At 41.4% G+C, this 23878-nt stretch overlaps 2 protein-coding genes across 4 annotated transcripts; one reads left to right on the forward strand and one right to left on the reverse strand.

Moving 5' to 3' along the window:
- The first annotated feature begins 676 nt into the window (after window positions 1–676).
- prrt1 (proline-rich transmembrane protein 1) lies at window positions 677–8766 on the forward strand. Its single transcript, XM_071527517.1, has 4 exons — window positions 677–695; window positions 3974–4311; window positions 5987–6178; window positions 8590–8766. The coding sequence occupies exons 1-4, from the start codon at window positions 677–679 to the stop codon at window positions 8764–8766; spliced, it is 726 nt and encodes a 241-aa protein (XP_071383618.1).
- A 4386-nt stretch (window positions 8767–13152) lies between these two features.
- Window positions 13153–23212, reverse strand: tmem268 (transmembrane protein 268). 3 transcript variants are annotated; one of them, XM_071527508.1, is made up of 10 exons: window positions 23006–23212; window positions 21965–22029; window positions 20772–20904; window positions 18795–18889; window positions 18410–18517; window positions 17192–17344; window positions 16315–16425; window positions 15210–15299; window positions 14733–14954; window positions 13153–13778 (listed from the first exon to the last, which is right to left on the reverse strand). In XM_071527508.1, the coding sequence occupies exons 3-10, from the start codon at window positions 20884–20886 to the stop codon at window positions 13611–13613; spliced, it is 1062 nt and encodes a 353-aa protein (XP_071383609.1). In that variant the 5' UTR covers window positions 20887–20904; window positions 21965–22029; window positions 23006–23212; the 3' UTR covers window positions 13153–13610. The 3 variants fall into 3 exon arrangements, with proteins under 3 accessions (XP_071383609.1, XP_071383610.1, XP_071383608.1); XM_071527509.1 differs by having other exon boundaries at window positions 14733–14951; window positions 21965–22031; XM_071527507.1 differs by lacking the exon at window positions 23006–23212 and having other exon boundaries at window positions 21965–22339.
- Window positions 23213–23878: the final 666 nt, after the last annotated feature.

The following is a 23878-nucleotide window of genomic DNA, read 5'->3' on the forward strand; positions in this document are numbered from 1 at the left end:
CCTCGCCTTTGGGAGGAGACTGGTAGAAATGTACGAAGATTAGCAGAAATGATAGATAGTAGAAATTGGTTGTGTTTTCATTAGCAGGGGAATATTTATTACCACAGCATCATGAGTCTCCTGTGCATTGTTCTTCTGGCTGACATAAATGGGTCTTGCGGGAATAATCTGCCATGTTAATTCTAAAAGAAAAAGTTATTTTAGGACGGCGTGCATGAGTGAAATAGAAAGAAATGCGTCTAATTTGATGCAGGTTCTTTGTTGAGCTGTAATGGGATGTTCCAGCCCAGTGCCTGTGTGTTTTCCCAGTCCGGGCTGTCGCTTTAAGACAACGATAGCTCTGTGTCTGATTAATTCAATGTACGGCGACGCGTTAGTGGAGAACCTTATTACCAGCCACAGGGAGGGAGAAAGACACTGGGAATAACAGTCTGAATACAGCAGCTGCACACTGTAACCGGCTTGGATAAATAACTAGAAGATAGAAGTTATTAGGCGATTATTAACCCGCGGATGTTGGGATGAAGACATCTTGAAGATGGGTTGTACATATTTGGAATAAAAAGTCTGCAGCAGCGCGAGAGGAGGATTTTTCACGAAGTCAAGTGGAGTAAAAAAAAAAAAAAAATCACATTTGATCAAAAGGAGGGGGGAAGAAGAAACCTGACCGGGAGGCATGTCGTCGGAAAAACACGGTGAGTGGGGGTTTTATCCATATGATGTTAACGTTGCGTATTCTATTGTAACCGCTGTAATTGAAAGCCTAATTGAGCCAATTCTCCCCCTCAGACACACACACACACACACCTCTATCCCTCCATCCTCCCCTCATCATTTATCCTACAGTGACAAATGGACACGGTTTTGCCACCGTCGGGGCTGACGATATCGTTTTCCATCTGCATTTTTTTTTTCTTCAGCCCCCCCTTGTCAACATCTCTGCCATCCGCTATTTATCTGCAAAGCGCTGTTTCTATAGGCTGGTGCACCGCTGTGTGGGAGCAGCCTGGCGAAAAATCACTATAATTAGGCTGCTAGGGGACTTACAGTGCGTCTGTGGTACTCAATACTGAGTTTATACTGGCATTATCGTACTAGTAATAGCAATAGGATTTGTTTCTGTTATCATTTATACCTGTACTTGCATGATATGTTAAAGATTTCCTCTGATATTCTTCTAAAATCTACCTATCCATCTATTGTAGGATTACAATGTTATTTTTTCTTTTTTCTTCTCCACTTCTCTCTCTCTTATCACAGGCCTACACTCTTCTGACTATACAGAAAAAGATAGTGTGGGTGTCTGTGTGTGTGTGCGCGCGTGCCTACTGTGGCATGCATGCCTTGACGTGCGCGTGTTTGACAGGCTTTTAAGTAGGCTACGTAATGCTCTCGTGCACAGTAGCTAATTTGCCTCGTCTCCCCCAAGTTTCCAGCGGTGGATTCTTCACCTCCGCGGATGTTGTCAAGGTGTGTGGCGGGTAGAAGCGCCATGTTACCGGGGGAGGAGGCTGGGAATGAAACCCACAAAGTTACACTGACATTGTAGAGGGCACAGACTGCAGCCCTTTTAATGTGGCTGTTTGTTGGATTTTATTGTATGATATCTAATTTTAGTCAAGATTACCTTTTCCCAGGATGAGAGGCCTGCAGAAAACAACAGTCCCTTACGAAAAAAAGAGCTATAGTAATCCTATAAAATACTTTAGAAGGATACTATAGCCTACAAATACCACAGCAAAACTAGGGGTGTGAATGTTAGGCTATAGGAGATATCACATTTCTCTCTATATATAGGAGTAACACAGTAATTTTGGCCCGTGGCCCAGTGGTGATCAGCAACATGAATGTGAAGTCACTGTATGGCTGTATGGAGGTTTTCCCTGCTGCTGTTCATTCTTAACATCTAATCAGGGCTTTGATTCACACCTGGGGTGCAGCGGAATTAATGCAGTTAATTAGCTGCTAGGAAAGAAAACCAGCAATATTAATTTTACTATTCCCTAAAAAGCACTAATCTCTAAACATTAGGCAGTAGTTAATTAGTAGTCAATATTCTGCCAGCTAAAAGGTACTAGTCACTTAAATATGTAAATTCTCATTTAGATAACAACATTTTTTTATTAGTAGTATTTCCTTATTCACAAGTCACTATTTTAATTAGCATTAGTCTCTAATCCTATTCTACAGGTAGGGTGTATTATTCATTCCTTACTTGTAACTATTAAAGACTAGTTGCTATTCCACTCTTCACAATGTTCCATTGTTACTCGTTGCTACTGAACAGACTAGTAGTTTTTCAGTGAGTAGGTTTTTTTTTTCCGCATTTGATACTAACAACAGTTTGACTAGTAAAACCTACAAATTGTCTGATCAGCATTTAGTTTTGGCTTGTTATCATTTGACTAGTATTTATAAAATGTGTCTAGTAAAAATACTACTAGTCAGTCACTATTTACATTGTGAGAACTGGTCACTAGTACCTATTCAATTAGAACTAGTATCTATTATATAGCAAGCAGTAAAATTACAATAGCGACTAGGCATAGTTACTGACAGAATAGTGACTACTGACTTGTGACTAAAAATAAGCACTAGTATTTTTTAGTAAATTTTGGTGCTTTATAGGGAATAATTGTTAAAAAAAATCAGCTGCCATATCACAGAATGCTGTGTAAAGCCATTGGTTTGGCCCTCTGACCAGCTCATGTTTGTTTCTCTCACTCATCACGACCTGAAAAAACTGAAAAACCACAACACACCTGGTTTCTCTCTCCTGTTTAGTTTTTTTTTAGTTTTTTAGTTTTAGTTCAATTTTGATCATTTTCAAAGAACCTCAATCAGTGTTGGCACCACTTTCTGATCTCCACTTTCTTTTTTCTCTCACACTCTCCTCGCCGTTCCTCGGTTGTGTGCCATCATGCTACTGTATCCATATGACCTTTGGAAGGTGTCCCTTCCCTCGTGCTCGCTCCCTTCCCCTCTGTCTGCTTCTGGTCCAGTTCTGCTTGTGACAGTGTGAGGGACTTATGTAACGCCCGTCCCCAAGCACAAGTCATCCCTCATCACTCAACCATATCTCTCTCGCCCGTGCTCTCTGGCTGCCTCCTGCTCTCGTTCTCCTCTCCGTTTCCTCTCTTTCTATCCCGTTAAGTCCTCCCTCTTTCCCTCCTTCCCCCCAGCTTCCTCTCTTGCTTCCTCACCTTTCTGTCTTTCTCTTTCTCCTTCTCATTCCCTCTCTCTCCTCCCGACCGTGTGCTGCGAAGGCCCTGTCAGCATGGATTACTGCACTTATCCGCTTCTCTGCTGTGAAAACATGGCACCCTGTCAATCACTTGTAGTGTTGAAGAAATACTGAGCTTTAACAACAGGAGCGGAGGTGTGACCTTAAAATGTTCAGACGTGCCTCAGACAGACCATCTGATGAAGCCCTTCCGATGGCAAAAATGTCATATTTCTGACCTTTTATCGCCGATAAACCTCGTTTTTAATGGAGAGAGAATTCAATTGAATATGTCAATCACTGTCATCATTAGCACACAGGCTGTACTGGTGGGAAAGAGGCTTTTTCTTTGTGAATCCTGTTTGATGTCTTGCTTTGCAGCTCAGCTCTGTGTAATTGTTTTTCCCCCCTCCAAGAGCTGAGATAAGGCGTTTTGTATTCGACACACTGGCATCCATGTAAAGCCGGCAAAGTGTGCAGGTGGAAACGCACAAGCGAGAGATCTATATAGTGCTGAGGATGTGTAATAGGAAAGTGAGAAGCCGGAGCATGAAGATTAGATAACATGCCTTCTCTCACACATCTCTGTCTTTCGTTGTTCTTTTCTTTATTCCTTCTACCCCCGCTCTTATTCTCTCATTATTTATTTGTCGTCTCTCTCTCCTACCCTCTCTGTCTTTATCTTTCTCTCTCCTTCGCTGTCTCCCTCCCTCTTCCTCTCTCTTTCTCTCCCCTCTCTTCCTATCCCAGGTCTCGATGACTCTGGCCGTCAGACCATGCAGCCCCCTCCGTACCTCCCCGGGCCCCAAGACCCCAACGTACCCCAGCACCCCAACATGCCCCCTGCGCCCGGCTCCCAGCCCAACTACCCTCCTCCGCCTCCGCCTCCGGGCTCAGAGGGCTACCTCCAAGAGACCCAGTTCCACTGCGGCCCGCTGGGACCGCCGGGCGCACCGCAGGGCTACACGGTGCAGACCCAGGGCCCCGGAGGCACCATGCCCCACCCCCCTGTGGGGTACCTCCACCCGGGATACCCCCTTCAGTTGCAGCCCTGCACAGCCTACGTACCCGTCTACCCCATGGCATCGGTGAGTCAGAGGCGGAAAGAGATGAGGCATCTGGTTTACTGTTTCTTCTTGCTTTTATTGGGTTTGGTAGTAAAGTTGGTGCAGGGTTTGGGGTGTGTACAGTAGGTTAATACATGCTGACGTGTCATATCTCTCTGAATGTTGGTCCCCTGGCTCATTCTGGGAACTGGTTACAGCTGAAATAAGGAACCAAAAAGCAACAATGAAAACATGTTTTCATTGTTCTTTGTACCTTGAAGAAGGCCTGGTGGGGCCGCAAAACTTTCTAACGTTTTAACATGAAATAGCCAAGAATAATAAAAGCTTTTTAACTTTATACAGTAGAGAGTGCCTTGGATTTTTTTCTTCTTTTTTCTTCTTAAGTAGGCTACGTAATGCTCCAGTGAACACGTTTGAAGCCCATGCAGCGTTCCTCATCTGATTAACATTGTTTTGTAGTTTATTGTCAGTTGCCAGTTAACTAACTATGCATCTACTATTGTGTTACTACACCACCAAGTCTCACTACCAAGTGTCATGAGATGAAGTGAGAACAGAGCTGGAGCTGAGTCTGCTGAGACTAATCTGCTCCACCCTATCAGCCTCTTTTAATAAGATGTAGAGGAGTTATAGAAGTTATAAGAATATGCTTTGATGTTAGCCTATATAGTTGTATAGGAGTATAGGGGTTTGTATTGGATAGGAGGACAACGTTATCAAGGGCAACATCTGTACTGAAACCTCCTCACTTTGCAGGCTAGACACGATTTCACAAGTTGATCACAGTTTGAGACATTTCTGGGCACTGGATCCACCAGAGCTCAGACACACACAACCCTTTAGGTTCAGGGCCTCTGACAATAACTATAACATTAGCCACAAGAAACTGACACTCTAAGATCGTACAAGATACATACACATGATAAAAATGTTGTGAATCACTTGTGACCATCAGTTACAAACCAATGGTCAATACATTAATACATGCAGCTGTTGTATGAGCTCAGAGACTGAAGCTGTCTGGTGCAAATATAAAAAAAAATTACCCATGACTCCAGTGAGCACCTTCTTTTAAGCCAACTTTAAACAGACTTTAATTTGGTTAAGCATAAAGCAAGGACGCACTCTAATATCCCTCTCAACTCTTACAGCTAATATTAATTATTGCCAGAGGCTATGAAGCACAGAGAAGATGCTTCCAGAAGCTCAGAGGAGAGGCACATCTGAGCTCTATAGGTGGCTCGTAACAAGGCGGGCCCAGTGAAAACCGTCCAGCTGGCTTTGAAGGCTAATCTTCAGGGGCTCTGCACTGTGATTAACTCGTGAAGTCTCGCCTGATTTGCAAGGCAACCAGACTGTAACAAATCCATCTAAATCACTTTGACGGGCTACTGTCAAAAATACAAATAAAGTTGTTATTATTAGGCTACTTGGTATAATCTTTCCTCTGCCTCCGCCCCTCACCCTAACCAGGGTCATGTCCCACCCCCATTATAACGGCTATGTCCTTGTTTTTGCCGCTGTCCTCTTCTTTGCTTCAGTAACCTTGTTCCTGCGTCTTTTCACTGGAAAGTGCTTTGTAAGCAGCTATACAACTGTTATACTCTCTTGTAAAGTGCTCTCTCTCTCTCTCTCTCTCTCTCTCTCTCTCTCTCTCTCTCTCTCTCTCTCTCTCTCTCTCTCTCTCTGTGATCAGGGTCAGCCCTACATGCCAGGTGGAGGAGGCCACCCAGGGATCCCACCAGGCCAGATTCATCCCATGCAGATGCCCCCCAGCATCACCCTAATGGACCGCCGCCCGCCCCACGACTACCTGCCCATCGCCGTGCTCACCACCGTCTGCTGCTTCTGGCCTACAGGCATCATCGCCATCATCAAAGCAGTGCAGGTTAGTGGCAACCAGCGGTGTTTTAACGTCATATCACCTTCACCGGGGATTTAAACCCACCCTAAGGTCAGCTTAGCCACCATTTTATTTATGGAGACATTAATCTTCATGACCATCATTTATAGTACACATAACAGTATGTAGTATCACACTGATGAAAAAAGACATGAATTCATGCTCTTATTTCAAAATATAATTGATTTTTGTTTATATTGGTGATTGTTTGCGTGATGATCATGGTGGTCATAGTTTTTGACTTTTTTTATTTACTACTACTTTACTGGCTGACAAACAAACCTATCAACAAACTCTATTCTACTTTTAACACTTCATGGTATTATAAGATGTGTTTTGTTCCAAAATGAGATATCCACCAAGTCTTGTGGAATGATTCATAGCACAGAATTAAAATAAATGATGGTGCTTATGAGGTATTATGGTTCTTAAATGATAGTAGGTAAATGAAGACGGTTATTAACGAAATGAACTCTTTTACAGACTGGATTCCCTATATTACAGGGACATTGAATGATGCACTTCTATTAATGATTTGAATAGAATAGAATAGAATAGAATGGAATAGAATAGAATAGAATAGAATAGAATAGAATAGAATAGAATAGAAAGCCTTTATTATCATTGTACAAAATTAGGAGTGCTACTCCTGATCAGTGCAATTAAAAGACACAGGGAACAAAACAGAAACAAAACAAAACAACCTCAGCAAACAAACATCCACAGCCAACAACACAGGTTCTAAAATAATAAGTAAAAATAAATAAATACAATGTAATTTTGCACTAGAATAAGTGTACTTGTTGCACTAGAATAAATGTAATTATTGCACTAGTATGAAGTAATTGTTACACTAGAATAAATGTAATTATTGCACTAGTATGAATGTAATTATTGCACTAGAATAAATGTAATTATTGCACTAGATCCAGTAGGATGCCCTAGAAAGACAGTTCATCATATTGCACGTGAGGGGTCATTCAGTGCTTGTTGGAGTTAAGTGTGCTTATGGCCCAGGGAAAGAAACTGTTCTCAAATCTGGAGGTCCGTGCTTTGATGGTCCTGTAGCGCCTGCCAGAGGGCAACAGGTCAAACAGGTGGTGTCCAGGATGAGAAGAGAGATTTGGATATATGACTCATCATATCTCAAGATTTGGAGGCCCACTTTTTGTATATGCAGCACTTACAGAAGTTTGATCGTGTGTGCAGTGTGATTTTAAATGGGCTGTACACAGTGAAGAAAATGTTGAGCAGGAAACATGGGAGCGATGTTCGTGCAGAGCTTGTAAACCAACCCATGGACTGTCCGGTTGCATGTGATTTACGTGATTGCAAGGCAGGAGAGTGCATCCCTGAAGGCTAGTATGGAAACATCGACTGTGATGGTCATGCACCTCTTCTTCTGGTTAACATGGACAACAACTGAAGCACGACTTGCTTGGTGTGGATGTGATCTGCTGTTCATTTGGGAGTTCATTGAAAACATGCAACACAGACCTACAATTATATTGCTTTGCTGCAAGGACTCTGCCATCCAAGGCCATCTTGTTATTTCTGCACATGAATTGTGAAAGAACGAGACTTGACAACAGGAGAGACCAGTGTTTAAGAGGAACGGGTCGAACAGCATCTGATATTTCACATACTCTGATAAAAAGAGACAAAGAGAAGGAAACTGCCATTGCAGATATCAGAATTTGGGTTACAAATGCAATGAGAACTTATCTTGTTCAGTGCTTTTTCTTCCACGCAAGTGAAATATGCCACTGCACTGTCACTGTACCCAAAGTTCATACTCCTGTCTCAGCAATGTCCTCTATATCGCTTCTGCAGAAAAGGCACGGTTTGCTCTTTTATGAGCCTCCATTGATTCTGCTGCACAGCACGAGTTAAGTCGAGCGTGATGGAAGAAACGTAAAGCATCAGTCTGGTGGCTACCGTGGCTTATGCTGCCTGTTGTTTCTCGCTGTAATGGTAGATTGTGCTGACCGACACGCACAGAACAGACCACATTATGTAACGGCACCATTGTCGGCGCAGTGGGACAGAATGGATTTTTCCTCTGGGCTTGCTTAGCTGGGTTTGAGTTGAGTTGAGCTGACAAGGCATAGACCCACCGGTTTGAGCTTTATCTGTTGTTATGGCCTGTTAATGTGTGGTGTGGCCTCTCTCTGCAGATTCAGGATGTACCGCAGTGAAATCGATCCCTTTGTGGTTTTTTAGCTGTTTAGCAGACACTGTTAACTAGACACTCTCTCTTTCTCTCTCTACATCTCTCTCGCTCCCACTTGCGCATCTTGCTCTTGTTATATAACCTCCAATCTAATTTCTCTTCCCTCTCTTGTCGTTCTCTCTCTGCCTCCCACCCATCTACTCCTCCCTTCCCCAAATCTTAGGTGCGTACGGCAATAGCCAGAGGGGACATGGTGACGGCGGAGATAGCCTCCCGTGAGGCACGCAACTTCTCCTTCATCAGCCTGGCGGTCGGCATCGCCTCCATTGTGCTGTGCACCATCCTCACCGTGGTCGTCATCATCGCCTCGCAGCACCATGACGACGACTGGGAGCCGTAACCGCACGCACAGCCAGACAGACAGACGGGATAAAACGTGGAATATACAGTATTAACTAGCTAACTACTCTCAATCGGGTGAAGAAATAGGAGCACTGAAAATGCACTCACTGCTACTGCTTACTGCTACACTGAAGGTCTGAACGCCGGCCCTCTGTGTACAGTTACACACACACACACACACACACACACACACACACACACCTCTGACTTAACCATCCAACACTCACCACCGACCAAAAACTACCAATCACAGCTGACATTCAAATGCCAAATACAAGTAGCTGTCCAATGAGGCCCGGTGTTGCTGTTAACACAGTGACCGTTTATTATTTACAATGAGATATCAGCTTAGCAGGGGAAACAAAGCTCCTAGCATTAACAATTCATTCTGACACTGATTAATTGATAAGGCCTTTCCAAATGTAGTTAGATCAGAGGATAGGCCGCTGTGTGTTAAACCTTCAAACCACATAATCTATTAAATGGACGAACACAATAGCTGAAATTAGAGACACTACATTCAAAGAGGCATTTTCTTTTTTTATTTAGGATAGTTACATACGCACATATTAGTCATACAAGTATAAGTATTCATGTATTTTTCTGTTACAAAATAATGTGCCATGTTGAAACAGTGTTTCACTATTGATTAACAGAATAGTATTATTACTGATACACTTACATAACAGACTGCAAACTGATTTACAGTGCAGTAGTGTTAGAGGGGATGATCAATACATACTCGACACAACCAAATGGAGAGCGGACTGACAAAGTGACTGTCTAACATAACCAAACATGGAATATTTATTTGAGAGTGTTTGAACTGTTTCTATGTTATATGGACATTTTAGTCGGATGAAATAGTATTGGCCATCATACCTTATGTATTATGTTTGTTTATTTATTTAAAATCTGTTATTTATTAATTTATTTGATATCTACCACTGCATAGTCTTAGTCTGCCATTATTTACAGTATATCACTAGCTTATTGCAGCTATCTGACACTTTGAAATTGGCTTAAATTTGATATCTTATGGGATTACATTGCACTTTCTAGTAACAAAATGGCACAGCAGCTTACGTTTATAGTTCTTAGTGCATGATAAATATCAGTTCGTTTTGAAGCTGATGGGCTTTAGTGCAAAAATAGCTTGTCTCCCAGAAGTGGTTGGTATATTTCCTAAAGATTTCATATTTCTAGAAATGTGTAGTATTTTTCACAAATTTTGGTGGTGTAAGTGGAACAAGCTACTGTCATAACAAGGAAAAAAGGAGACAATTTAGATTATGAGTATTTGAATCTAGGGTTTGATAGATTTGCAAATAATGTTTTCGCAAGTATTTTAGAAATCTATTGGGCTATTTTGTGTTGCACATCTCCCGTTATTTAATCTCTCAGACACTGTATATGAAAATAACTACTTTGAAAAGGTTCTAGTGCAATGTTAGACAGTACCTGCTTATGAGGCTGCATAACCCTGCATGTCATCCTCAGTTTGTTTCCATTTGTCTTAAATATTGATGCTAGTTGTGAGGCTGTGAGCTCTTACATTTTTTTCACAAATTTTCTCCAACGATTAAGGGTTTTCCCTCATACGTGTGTGGCTTTTCTGATGTAGCGTAGCACTGAGCAGCAGGCACGCTGTTGTTTGTAAGAGCCAGAGTGGCTGTAATGTAACAGTATGAACCGAAGGACCGGAGTACGGTGGCCATGTTAGGACATCCTCAGCCGCCTTTGTCATTCGTAGATGTACTTTGTCAGATTTAGCTGGTCTTGCATCGGGTTTAGCTGTTTTTTGTCAGACTTAGATGGAGTTAATCAGAGTTAGATGGACTTGAGTCAGGTTTAGCTGTCTTTTGTTAGACTTAGATGGAGTTGTATCAGGTTTAGTCCACCCAAGTCCACATAAATCTGTGGATTTGTGGACTTTAGCTGGTTTTTTGTCAGATTTAGGTGGACTTGGGTGCACCAGGACCAGATTTAGGTGGACGTGGGTGGACTAAACCTGATATAACTCCATCTAAGTCAGACAAAAGACAGCTAAACCTGACGCAAGTCCGGCTATACCTGACAAAATACTTCTACGGATGACAAAGGTGGCTGAAGATGTCCCAGAATGGCCACCGTACCTGAGGTTGCAACCGGCGAAGCAGGAGTTGCGGTGGAACTGAAAATGAATGTTTCCAGTAGAAGAGAGAGAAAAAAATCAATGCCTATACTATATTGTAGCACTTTCCTCTCTTTGAAATCTTTCTTCTCTGAACCCCTTACATTTTCTCTCTTTCTCTTTCTCTTTCTCTCTTTCTCTTTCTCTCTCTTTCTCCCTGTCCACATTGGTTATTGGACCTAAACGGCAACATATCTCTTCTGCTTCTCCCTTTCCTCTGTTGATTCCTATGATAATGCTATTTTTAAAAGAATTATACAGAGATATAAAAAAAAATACTATGTTTGTTGACAGCGACCACAAAATAGAGATGGTATAACTACGGTTGTTATTATTGTATTAGAAAGTATGAAGTTTCCCAGTGTTATTATTATTTATATTATTTTTATTATTATAATTATTATACCAAGTGGCAACGGCTTTGCATTTGATTATCACTAATGTATAATATGAAGTGCATTTGACAAATTAGTCCTTATTTTAATGACACAGTGATCTTTAAGTGTTAAAAAGAGCAAATGAAGCACAGTGCTGTTCCCCTTAGTGCTGTTTCTCACCTTTGTACAGAAGGGAAATTATTCTGGAGGTGATTCTTATTCTTAATTTATTCTTATTCTTATTCGTCTTCTTAATAGAGTCACTCCTGGCATATCTAGTTTAGACAGAGCTAGGCTGCAGCTCCCTATGTGCTTTCTAATAGGACTTTTCTGTGCGACGATATTGGCCGAGCAAAATGAACTGTAGCTGTTTACTATACAGTTGGGAGATTCTGTACCTCTTTTTTCTTTTTTTTTTTTGGAGCTTGTAAATGCAACGGGTTGCTCGTTCAAAGAGGCGGCTGCCAAATTACCTGTGTACATGTGCTTCTCTTGGGGTTTATTATTATGTTCATGGATGTGTTGCACATGCATTGGTTGTTTCTGAACTTCAGTTGTTTGAATAATGAATAAAAGAAAAAAAAATTTGGTTGTGCACGACCTGCTGGTGTACTCTGTGGGCCACATCTCTCTCTTTAGGTCTGTTTCTTTTCCTCCTCCCCCCTTTTCTCTCTCTCTCTCTCCATCCTCTCTCTGCCTCTCTCTCTCTGGCCTTTCCTCTCCCTCATCTCTAAGGTGCTATTTATAGTTGCCCCGGTTTTCTCCCTCCCTGTCTCTCTCTCTCTTTCTCTCTCTCTGTCAGAGCATGAGCTATCTCTCACTATCTAGTGTTTAATCACATAAGGACCTGGGTTTAATATAAACTTTACGGCTGCTAATTCTTCTGTATTGTAGGATGGAGATTGTTTTCTTGCATCATCTCACGTACAGTTGAATATCACCCAGGGTGGTACTGTACATGTGGCATACAAACCCAAATTTAATTACACTACAATACAGCTAATTCTGCTCTAACTCAGCGTTGTAAATTGGTAACATGTCTTTTCTATCTCCTCTTTGCTTCTATCGTTTCCTATGTTTATGATTTCTCTGCGTAAATATTGTCCAGTGGAAGGTGAAGTGCACAGACCCAAATGATCAGGCAGTGAAAAAGAGGTTGGAGGGAGAAAATAAAAGTGGGAGCCGAGCCAGACTGTGTGTGCAGGATCACAGATGGTCATTTAGCCTCCCGAGGAGAGCCGCCGTCTCTGAGATCGTTTAACTTGGACTCACGCTGCACGCATCTCTCTTCCATTGCATGGCTTCCCAGCTTCCCCTGGGTTCACCACGCTGGCTGTCTCGCTGTGTGTGTTTGTGTCATCACGCGGCGTTCAGCTATAGGCTGTCGTATCCGCCGTGGCATCAGGGCTGATTGATAATCACTGGCAATATTTGAGAGTGCTGCAAAATAAACTCAGCCTCCTGCGACAAACACAAACACACATGAACATGCGCTTCATTATGCATAGATACTAACCTCCTCAACACACACACACACACACACACACGCATAAACACACACACCTGCACACATAAAAGCTTATACATGCACACACACAAACACACACAGTTCCTCTGTGCTGCTGCTGACATTTGAGATGATGTAGCCAGGAAAACAAAGCCAGTGATTCATGTTAACCCCCTTTCAGCATCATTATACATCTGCATCAATGGGTCTCTCTCTCTCTCTCTTTCTATTCCTACAAATCGCTTGTCACTCCGGATCCGGAAGTCAACCATCAATGCCACCATAAGGACACACATACTGCAGAGACACTTGCAAAGGACAAATCACAAGAATCTAGACTGTATTTATTATTTGTACAAAATAATTTAAAACAGCGGTGACTTTAACCATGATTGTCATGTACGCAAGAGATACAGAAATATTGTATTGTTTGTACAGCAACTGGAATGAACCTGTGTTGTCAGTGTGAGAGTGATGTGTGTGCAGTAATTTTGGGGGAAAAGATGGGTGATGATCCAGGAGGTACAAACACCCGGAGCGGGTGTGAAAACGGAAGCATGAAGGTTGGAGAGCAGAGGGTGAAGGGTTTGAATCTCTGCACAGGTAACATGGCTCCCTCCAGTCTTTCCTTTTGTCCGTGTGCCCTTGAGCAAGGCATTTAACCCATATATCAACATGTGTAACTGTTGTGCAGTTCTGATCAAAAGTATGGACTTTTTCCTGGATAACAAAAATAGTCCCAGTCCCCCCCCCCCCAGTTTCTTGTACCGAGTTCCCAGCGTCTCTTATCGGAGGATCTTGGTTCTGATGTACTGGCAGAGGCAGAGGGAGGCGGTGCTGCAGTGGTTCCTCCGGGGCCGCAGGTGGTGGTGAGACGGGCCGGACAGACGCTCAGACACCAGCAGCTTCACATATGCTGCACTGTAGGTCATGAGCAGCTGGTGGGCTTTGGCCTGCAGGAACACAGTCAGATCGCAAGACATTCTTATTGTGAGTGTCGACATCAGTGTGTCATATGGAGATTGACATTTATTGATGGTACTGAAAGAATTTTCCTCTAGTATGTAGTCTATAACCCCACTTGAATTAACCTATCATGCAAAGATCTTCTTCCCCTTCTACTTAATAATAAAAAAAATAAAGTAATGTAATGTACTGTAATGACTGAATGAAAGGTATTTTCACATCAAGGTAGAGTACAGTCTGTGTTTCTCACAGTACTAAAACTCATGGCAAGAATAAGCAATAGTGATTCAAAAAAGGGGGATTATCCGCACACTGACCCTATGGTCGAAACGTTGCACTATACTGAATAAAAGTTTTTAGAAAGGAGCTTTAATCCATTGTGTGGATAATACCCTTTTTTAATCACTTTAACAATGTCTTAATTCAAAATATAGGTACTTCTACTACTCTTTTTTTTTTAAGAATAGATGATAGATAGATAGATAGATAGATAGATAGATAGATACATTTGTATTGCGAGTTTCCATTAAGAGTTTTAGTGTCTAAATGCTGCTTCAGAGGCTTTTCCACCTGACAAGAATAAAATTCTCGGGGAAACACTGAATACTTGTAATTTCTTGGTATGAAAATCTAATTTGGAGATAGCCTATTGAATATTGGCACAAAATATAACGACTTCAGTGTGAACATATCTGTCAAACCCCACATTTTACACATAGGACAAAATGAATAGATCATCAGCTCACCAGAGAATCTCTTATCCTCATTTTTTGTGCATGCTGCCTACCATTTATGATGCTCTGGCTCCACCATTCATATCAATGAATGGTGGATCAGTGTCAAGTGGGCTTGCTCTGCTGTGCCCAGAGAAACAGGCCTAAGAAGCCTTGAAGCATTATGTAATTTCATTAAAGTGACAGAAATTATCCTGGGCCTCCCACCTGAGCAGGTAGCGCTGTGTCAGGGATGAGGCTGTAGCTGGTGGTGATTTTGGAGTCCTCCCGCTGGCTGGATGAGGTACTGCGCCCCGCCGCCTCATTACCCAGCAGCAGAGGCCTCTCCTCCTCTGGGCCCGCCTCAACCTCTGACCCCCCGACCTCAGGGTCAGCAGCCGCTACCTCGGTCACAAGGACCAGATAGGACATTCGCTTCTTCAGTTTCTTCTGGTAAAAGAGTGCGATGGGATCATTTTAAATTCCTTGTAAATGCTACGAAATATAATATTACTCTTCAAAGAGTAAGTCAGGCTATAACTTCTGTTTGTCCGGTTTCTATTAAATAAATAAATAAAAAAAATCCTCTCAACAGTTCACAGAATTCTGTTTCTATTGATTTCAAGGGGACACTAACATGGGCACACACAAAAATCAATAGAGCAGCAGAGCAAACAAAGCGACAGATGTACTCTACTCACTCACCTGGGTCTTGTTCGCCACAGAGCTCCTCTCCTCTAGAGTTTCAGTCAGTGTCCTCAAACAGCGGGCCATGTCCCAATACACACAGTACAGCTGACGGAGAGAGAGAGAGAGAGAGAGAGAGAGTGAGAGATGGATCAAACAACACAAATGCATTAGTAGCCTGCTAAAGCCAATTTGTTGAATTTGCCGTTCATTACTAATGCACTAGAGTCTGCAGTACAGTTTGAATTTGCCCTTGGACTCGCTGTGAATTTTATTACAAGCACATAATTTATGTATTACTTCACATAAACGTCTTTACTTCTGCATAATTAACAGCCTGGTAGAGATTTCATTACAAGCCCTAGTATAGAGCATTTACCATTCCATCTGTACAGCTTTTTTCTTTTTCTTTTTTCCTTGCAGATCCTTGGAATATTCTCTACATCTGTAAATATTTCTGTTTATTTTTTTTTCTGTTACTGACGTCCATAACTTTGTGTCAGTGAAATCTGTCAGGTTCCAATAAAGAACCATATGTGTACTGTATAAGAAAGAGACCTAACAAGAGACCTAAATTTCTTTTTTTTTTTTTTTTTAGTATATGCTACTTATATACTACTTTCTTATACATACACCCTATCAAATAATTTCTACCTTTAATTTTTTTCTATTCATAGTATTCTGTTACATCACCACATGGCCATCTTAGTAGGAAAATATGATGATTGTAATAAATTAACATGTGATTATAATCAAATGACAGCCACAGCCATAAGCTGTGTGTGTAAAGCTGTGTGTGATAAAACACCATATTGGTAGGAAATGCATGTGGCATCTTGGGAATACTATGAATACTAATTTGAATACTAATTTTATGTTTATGTATATTTTATGTTTAATGTGACCTATGTGACCAACCCACCCCATTGAATTCCCTCTATGTGACCAATAAAACTGATACAGATTATGAAGCATATTTTTCTGTTACTTCGCATAAAAGTCTATAATTAAAACATTAGTAGCAACACAGCAGAGATACAGGAGCCTGTCTCCTCAGGCTAAGCAGCCATTGGACGGGGTCTTGCCTCAGTATTACTGCTTCACTGGGTTTTAGAGGAAGTACCTGCAGTTTTCCGGTGCAGTTCTGAACCCAGTCGGCCACGCCCACCAGCAGCTTGTGCGTCACCATCCTCTCATTCACCTGGATTAGCCGAACGTCGAGGTTTATGTTGATCTGACCGGACACAGGCAGAAGTTTGAGAATCAGTTATTTAATCACAGGTTTATACTTATTACTAGGGATGGGACGATATATATTGAAATTCAATATATCGCGATACAAAAATGTGGGGCAGAAAAATGAATCGCAATATTAGCTCCATTTTGTTATGCTGTAGTAATCACAAATGAGACGGCTTGCCCATTGCAGTTTCACAAGCTCTCCATCCAAATTATATTATTGTCACTTTGTAATGGCATTTTTAAATTGTTGTTTACATTCTAGCAAGCCAATGCCATCGCTAGAAAGATTTGTGGCTCAGAAATAAACATAATTCTGCAGAGACTTTGTTGTCATTGAACTTTTATTTATTACATCCTATCATGGTTGTATTGAATCGTGAACCCCATATCGCGTATAGAATCGTATCGTGAGATAAGCATTTCATCCCATCCCTATTTATTACGCTACTTATATCAACACTGAATTACAGTAGGGGATTTTAGAGCAGTCTCCATGAAATGATGCAACTGTTGACAGGATTCAGCACAGTGACACAGAGGACAGTCAGTTCTGCTTTGATTTTGTGTGTAAGTTAAAAATCCAAAGTCCCCTACATTCCTTGCCAAACTGTTTAAAAACCCACCCAGCTGGGATTAATAATTAATTATCATAAATTTCAGTTCCTGCAGATTAGTTAGACAGTTTAGTTTCAATATATTGTCTCAAAATGTCATATTTGTCACCATGCTTCTCACCAACATCACACAGAGCACCTCACCTCCTTGTTACTGTGGTGCAGGATGAAGATGACGGCCGTGGTGAGGAAGATGGAGACCAGGCTGACGGAGAGACAGAGGACCCAGTAGTCGGTGACGGTCATGTAGACGTGGAGGGTGGAGAACACGGCACACCACACCACCACATACAACACCTGGAGGCAGGGAGGCAGAGGCTGTGAATGAGTCTCGAATTCCACTTCAAAGGAATACACTAAGTTTTAGGGAGTTTGGCCAAGCAGTGACGAGAACAAAGACACCAAAATCATCCTTGTGTCCCCGATAGATTGTTTGCTACGGTGCTCCATGCTAACTCTTTAGCAAACACCATGTTGAGTGATAAAAGGAGACTACTGACTACCCCAAAAGAGAGAAAAAGAGAACTTGTAGCAGCTCTGAAGCTAAACGATAAGTAATCCTGATGATATGAATGAGATACAGTCAAGTCTGGCAGTTTTGTTTAAGAGATTAGTAAAACATAAACAAAATATGATATAAAATAGCGTACTGTTTTGAACCAGCAGGGACTACTTTCCCTGTTTTCATAGGAGATGAAGGTGGTGGGTGATGGGAGACAAAAAAACAAAAAGAATACGTGGTTGCTCACCTGAAATAGTTGCAAAAATAAAACTGGCTACATCAGCTATATATCATTTAATGATCTTGCATTCTTGCACCCTGATCTTGCAGTCTACAGGCCATATAACAACAAACTTTTATTACTTTTATTACTAAAAGGTCTTCTTACTTGTATAATGTTAGTTATAATGCTAGTCGCCTACGATCACTCAACATGTTTTATGCTAAATAGCATGGAGCAGTGGAGCCAATGATCTACTGGGGACACATGGATGACTTTGGTGTCCATGTTCTCATCTTTTAACAGGTAAATTGTCATGTCTAAGTCATGGCTCCCATCTGTAGCCATTTTGCAGCAGCGAATTTGCAACCCCCACAATAATATGATTGTTTACTTGTGATGATAACACGCAATTATTATCTTTGGATCCTAGAATTTGAGCATACTACTTATGAGTATGTGCAACTCTTTTAAGAAGTCTTAAAAGAATGAGAGAGAGATGAAACAGAGGTAGTGAGAGAGTTAAAACTATAGATGGATGGAGAGGTAGAAAGTGATATAACAGTAGACTGAATGATACATGGTTAGGATTAGGCTTAGTTTGGGTTGGAGACAGAGGTAAAGAGTGGGATGAGCGTACCGGTGCCATTATGAAATGGAAGAGGGCGGAGTTGAAGACCATGAATCTGCGGACAGAGGGAACATCCAGAGCCGACTTCAAAGGAACCTCGAAGTCCCCGACTGGAATCTAATGATGATATGATGAGACAAAATGAAATTAACATAAATAAACCACAATACAAGATACTGTAATATAGAAATCTGTGAAATTGAATCATATTTAAGAGACAAAATAGCATCAGTGACACTATTATGTAACTGCACACAGAGTAAAGTGCTTTAACAGGGGTATGTGTGTTTCTTTTTTTCAGATGGAATGCAGTCTTTATGAATCTCTGGTTTATTTAATTTGTGGTGTGTGTGTGTGTGTGTGTGTGTGTGTGTGTGTGTGTGTGTGTGTTGACCTGGAAGCCATCCCTCTCCAGTAAGGTGCGGCACAGGGACAGATCAAAGCTGGGATTTAGTGCGGAGTAGCTAGGCACTGCCAGCACACACTGACCTGAGAGAGAGAGAGGAGAGAGAGAGAGAGAGAGAGAGAGAGAGAAACAGAGAGAGAGAGAGAGAGAGAGAGACAGAGAGAGAGAGAGAGAGAGAGAGAGAGAAACAGAGAGAGAGAGAGAGAGAAACAGAGAGAGAGAGAGAGAGACAGAGAGAGAGACAGAGAGGGAGAGAGAGAGATAGAGAGAGAGAAAGAAAGACAGAGAGAGAGAGAGACAGACAGAGAAATGAATATGAATTTTATTACTTTAGTTGATAAATGTATCAGGCATTGGTATGTAAGAAACATAGATGCAAGAGGGAACATACATTCAATAGAAGAGTGAGAGAGAAAGAGAAGGAGAGAGGAAGAGAGAGAGAGAAAGAGAGAGACTTTTTCTATTCGCTCACTCATTGTAAGTCCCTCTGTATAAGAGTATCAGCTAAATGCCTAAAAAGGAAACACAATGAGAGAGTAAGAGTCTGGCAGAGGCGTAGTTGTCTGAAAAACTATTTCAGGATGTTATATAGAAAGTGACAAAGAAGAAGAAGGTTTGAAAGGAGAATAGAAAGCAACACTGGCTGGCCACAAGAACAAGTGACTCTGTGCTGCCAACCACACCAGACGGGAAATTAAAAACAAGGACAAAACCAGGGAAGCCAGTGAACGAGATTAAACGATCTCCCTCTCATTCAAGTCTTTACATGTCTGTTGTGTTTGAAATGATGATGATGCCTCTCTGAATTGGAGCCATGATGCTGTAGAAGTTATAGACGCTTCATAAAGTAATTTAGGAAAGCAGTGCTGTTCTCTTCCCCTTTGTACAAGTCTCTAGTGACATAAACTAAAGATTTGGAATTTGTTAAACAGGCCTTGCAGGCAAATTGTTGGTTTTCCGAGGCAACTGGAGGAGAAACAAAATGACCCGTACAAAATGACAGTGAAAGTGTGACTTGCATTGTGTGACTGGTGAAGATAATCACACATGACTGTTTCAGACGGACTGTTTCCAGATAAAGTTCCAAAATGTGAAGAAGTCTGGAGGAGGCCCTTAGGTCACTGTGAAGTGTAGCCTACATGCTCATGTGATTTGGCACGTAATCCCTGCTCTGTATTACTGTTCTCAGAAACTTGAAGTGAGGTTAGACTGATAAATGAGTTTGTTGCTATATGGGGCCGATATTGGCCTTTTATTAAATATCAAGTATCGGCTAGTTAGTGTCCTGCTGCTGATATGATGGAGATTTCTCCCTGAGCACAGATTCATAAAAACTGTCTGTAAAACCATCCATTTAATTGTGCAATAGTGTTTTTTGTAAATGAATTCTTAAAGGTAGAATTTCTCTGCCATTGAATAGGTGCAGTGGGTCACCCTGCATTAAAGAGCAGCTAACACTAAAAGAATTTAATTAGTCTGTGTTTCAGTGGAGAGTTTTTGTGTCCCATGATGGTCTAAATGCTGTTTCAGATGATTTTACACCCTAACAACAACAACACGATTTTTGGGGGGGGAACACTTGGATGTGTCACCATGAAAATGTTAATAATGTAATGATATTGAACATTGGCACAAAATATCGATATTGCTATTGGTATCAGATTCGGTATCAGCCTTCAAAGACCCATATGTCGGTTAAATCCTAGCTTGAGGCATAGAGGCTCAGTTCCTCTTGATCATCTCATTTATATAATTCTTTCTAATATAATTTTTACTTTGCTTCATCATTTTATTCACAGATTTTTATGGCTGACTATTACTGTACCTTACACAGCTGTCTTGAACCTTGAACCTGCATGTGACGCATGCGTCTAAATAAATGTTAAATGATCCACAGTATCCCACTCTGAGGGGCTTAATAAAAGTAGACCTGTGTGCTGTACGGTTTAGCAAATAAAAACTTACCATTGGACCATTTCGGTCTGTTGTTGGCCTGCGGCGGAGGCTTGGCTCGTCCGGGTTGAACATCGACTTCGCTCTCCTCCATCACGTTGCAATGCCCGTTCTTGTCCTCCATCATCGCAGAGAAAACCAGATCCTGATGGAGAAGGAGTGTATCAGATTAGAGAATATCAATCAGAACAATTTAATTCACGCAGGATTTTTTTTCTTGGTGGCGTTGGAGCGGAGACAAAGGGTGTGTGTGTTGTGTGATACGCTGCAGACTATTTGTGATTTCTGAAAGTATGCAACTGGTTTTCAAAAGTTTCGGTGAGCCCTATAAGGTCGTGAAACCTGTCAACACTTAAACATCCATGTAAACTTTCAATCCAAGTTTTAAAAAAAAAAGAGAGATTTTAGGTCTTCATGTGACAGCAGCCATGCACCACTACACATTCACATTAGAAACAACAGTCTCACAGAAGAAATGAATGCCTGCGGTCACTTTGATAACCTAATGACTGTAATATATGACTGTGCAATATACTGTAGCTGTGGAGGAAGACAAACCTAAGTAACACTATGATACCAGTATTTATCACTCAGATCTGCAGGTTAAGATGTGACACAGGATGTTGCCATGACAGGATGATGGAGTGACTGATAGAGGAAGTTGACATGTTAATATCTGCTTGCTCAGTGAAACAAGCAGACACGAAGCTAGACGTTTACTCCTTTGGTTGTGTTTTTATAAGAGATAGAGTTAGAGATATCACACTCCAAGAAACAGCACATCACACCAAATGGCTGTAATCCCTTTCTTAGAGGAACCATAGCCTTTATCTATATCACAAACATGGGTGGTAATTTAGGGTGCAGTGGCTGAAGAGAGGCTCTTGAAAAAGTCCCCCGTTTCTAAATCAGCAGGAAACCTTTAGATCACTTCTCCTTTCAGAGCTGAAGGCATCACCGCTGTGTTCCTGTCATGCTGCTATCTACTCACACAGGCAGCACAAACAGGCTAAATTTAGAGGACTAGAAAAAACGATGACATGATGCATTTTCGTTTTTACGTGTTGTTACAGATGACCATTAAAGTGAATAGCAGAATGTCATTTTTTGAGGACTTGGTCTTCACCTTATGGGCAGCTAACTGAAGCAGTTTCTGTTTAAAGAGGATAAGGAGTATCTCTAGCCATGAGAGAGATATACTGTACCTCGACTGGGACCCTCCTCTTCTGCTCAGCGTACGCAGCACACTTCCTCTGCTCCTCTCAACAGCCTCTGTGAAAGACAGAGAGTGGAGGGGGGAAAAACTAAAGAAAAGCTACATGCAGACAGAACCGTAGCACACTAACAGGTCTTTTTCCATCTTGCTCTCTCGCCTGCCTGCCTGTGATGGAGCCGCATTTTGGCGTGGAAGTGTGAAAATTCATTCCGCAGTCGTGATGTCAAGTTGTCTCCTTCGTTCCCTTCTAACCTCTTTCTCTTTCTCTCTCTCTCTCTTACACACACACCTTCTCTCATGCTCTCTCTCTCTCTCTCTCTCTCTGTCTGTACTCGCTCATTCTCACTTCCTCTCCTGTAAATAATCCACAATGACTCTGAACCAATTTGTCAGTGCCAGTTTGCACTGCACCTGTTCAAGAGTGAGGGGGAAAAAATACACAGCGTTCACACATGAAGAAGCAAAAGGCACAGGCTGGGTCTGCACATCAGCAGCATGTTTAGTGTTTCATTACTAGAAAGAGGAAACTGCACTTCTTTGAAATGTCTCACATCTCAAAATTGTATTTGTGTTTTCTTGTTCCTGTCTGTATTTATGGCCTTTCTAGTACTGTAAAGCACATTGTGACAAACCTATTTTGTAACTAAAGCTGACTAGAGACGATTCATTTCTTCTATAGGCTGTGTCTTATTTCAGGTGCAATTTCTAAAAGGGCACTCAACAACTTTATGTCCAAAAGTTAAACTGAAGCCTGCATGTTGAGGCATTTCTGTTTTATGCCTCTCCAAACTGTTAAAACCTGTTAGCTAAAAACAGTTGTCATTGGAGTCAAGGGTAAAAGAAAGAAGAAACAAGCCAGGGCATTCTTCTTTCAAAGGGAAAAGTTTTTAAAAAGCCTTTATTTTCCTATGGCTATTCTACATGTTTCAGCATAGGTGCCTTCAGAAGTAGGCTATCTAAACTGAAGCTTTTGAATCATGCCATGACTAAGCATGAAAGTCCATGTTTTACACAATTAAACACATCCTACCTGCACTTCAGCTGAAGGTCCATCAAAGTCCCATTCACTTTAACGATGTTGTAATAATTGTATTCCCTTCCTCACTGAAAATACAACTCCATCCTCCCCACAATTCCACACATAGTCGTCTTGGAAGCGGACACAGCACACACAGACTCTCGAGTACTTTCATTTCATTCACACTGTAGTTTCTCCCCTTCTTTCCCCTGCTCTCTCTCTCTCTCTCTCTCTCTCTCTCTCTTGCTCAGCGTGTGACTCAGATCAGCCCTGCCGCATGACTGTTGGAATGCAGTCTGTGGTTCCCAACCCGGCAGAGACAACACTAGAAAGAGTGTGAAGGGTGCTAGGTCACCCAAGTGCAGCCATTATCTATATGCAGAGCCTTATTGTGAATTGACCTGGCACTATAGGCATGAAAATGTCAGAGCGACCTATTTCTCCAAATTCCAAAACATGTGTCATTTTGAAAAACTCCACCCTGAACATCTGTAACATCTGGTGAAAACCTGAGACCGGAGAGACAGACGACCTGCTGGAAGAACTGACACATTTTTCTTTGTGTGTGATTGACTAATTACAATTTTCTATTGTTCAATTATTTTTATTGTTATTATTGCTACTTTTTTTAATCACTTTTTTGCTTTGGCAACAGCTACTTTAATGCCAGTAAAGCTCATATGAATTGAATTGAATTGAATTGAATTGAATTGAATTGAATTGAATTGAATTGAATTGAATTGAATTGGCTATGCAAATTGAGTCTTGGTTTTTATGGGTGGGATTTCTGCTATAATCAACATAGTCATCACAAAAAGAAGCACTGTCATCATGATGGATAACAAATCAGCCTCATAGCTACACAATGAAAACTTTTTCATGACA

Source organism: Centroberyx affinis, unplaced genomic scaffold (genome assembly GCF_046629955.1).
Source record: "Centroberyx affinis isolate AG114_WGS23_722 - 3 ecotype Tasmania unplaced genomic scaffold, CSIRO-AGI_Caff_v1 ptg001542l_1, whole genome shotgun sequence".
Taxonomy (NCBI): Eukaryota; Metazoa; Chordata; class Actinopteri; order Beryciformes; family Berycidae; genus Centroberyx; species Centroberyx affinis.

What these genes read in the sequence shown, in the direction of transcription:
- prrt1 (XM_071527517.1), top strand. An exon ending in CCGTCTACCCCATGGCATCG is followed by an intron (nt 4,312 to 5,986) that starts GTGAGTCAGAGG and finishes CTCTGTGATCAG; the next exon opens with GGTCAGCCCTACATGCCAGG. An exon ending in CCATCATCAAAGCAGTGCAG is followed by an intron (nt 6,179 to 8,589) that starts GTTAGTGGCAAC and finishes CCCAAATCTTAG; the next exon opens with GTGCGTACGGCAATAGCCAG.
- tmem268 (XM_071527508.1), bottom strand. Translation starts at nt 20,886, where the DNA reads ATGATGGAGGACAAGAACGGGCATTGCAACGTGATGGAGGAGAGCGAA. An exon ending in TGGAGAGGGATGGCTTCCAG is followed by an intron (nt 18,518 to 18,794) that starts GTCAACACACAC and finishes TATCATCATTAG; the next exon opens with ATTCCAGTCGGGGACTTCGA. An exon ending in TCCATTTCATAATGGCACCG is followed by an intron (nt 17,345 to 18,409) that starts GTACGCTCATCC and finishes CCCTGCCTCCAG; the next exon opens with GTGTTGTATGTGGTGGTGTG.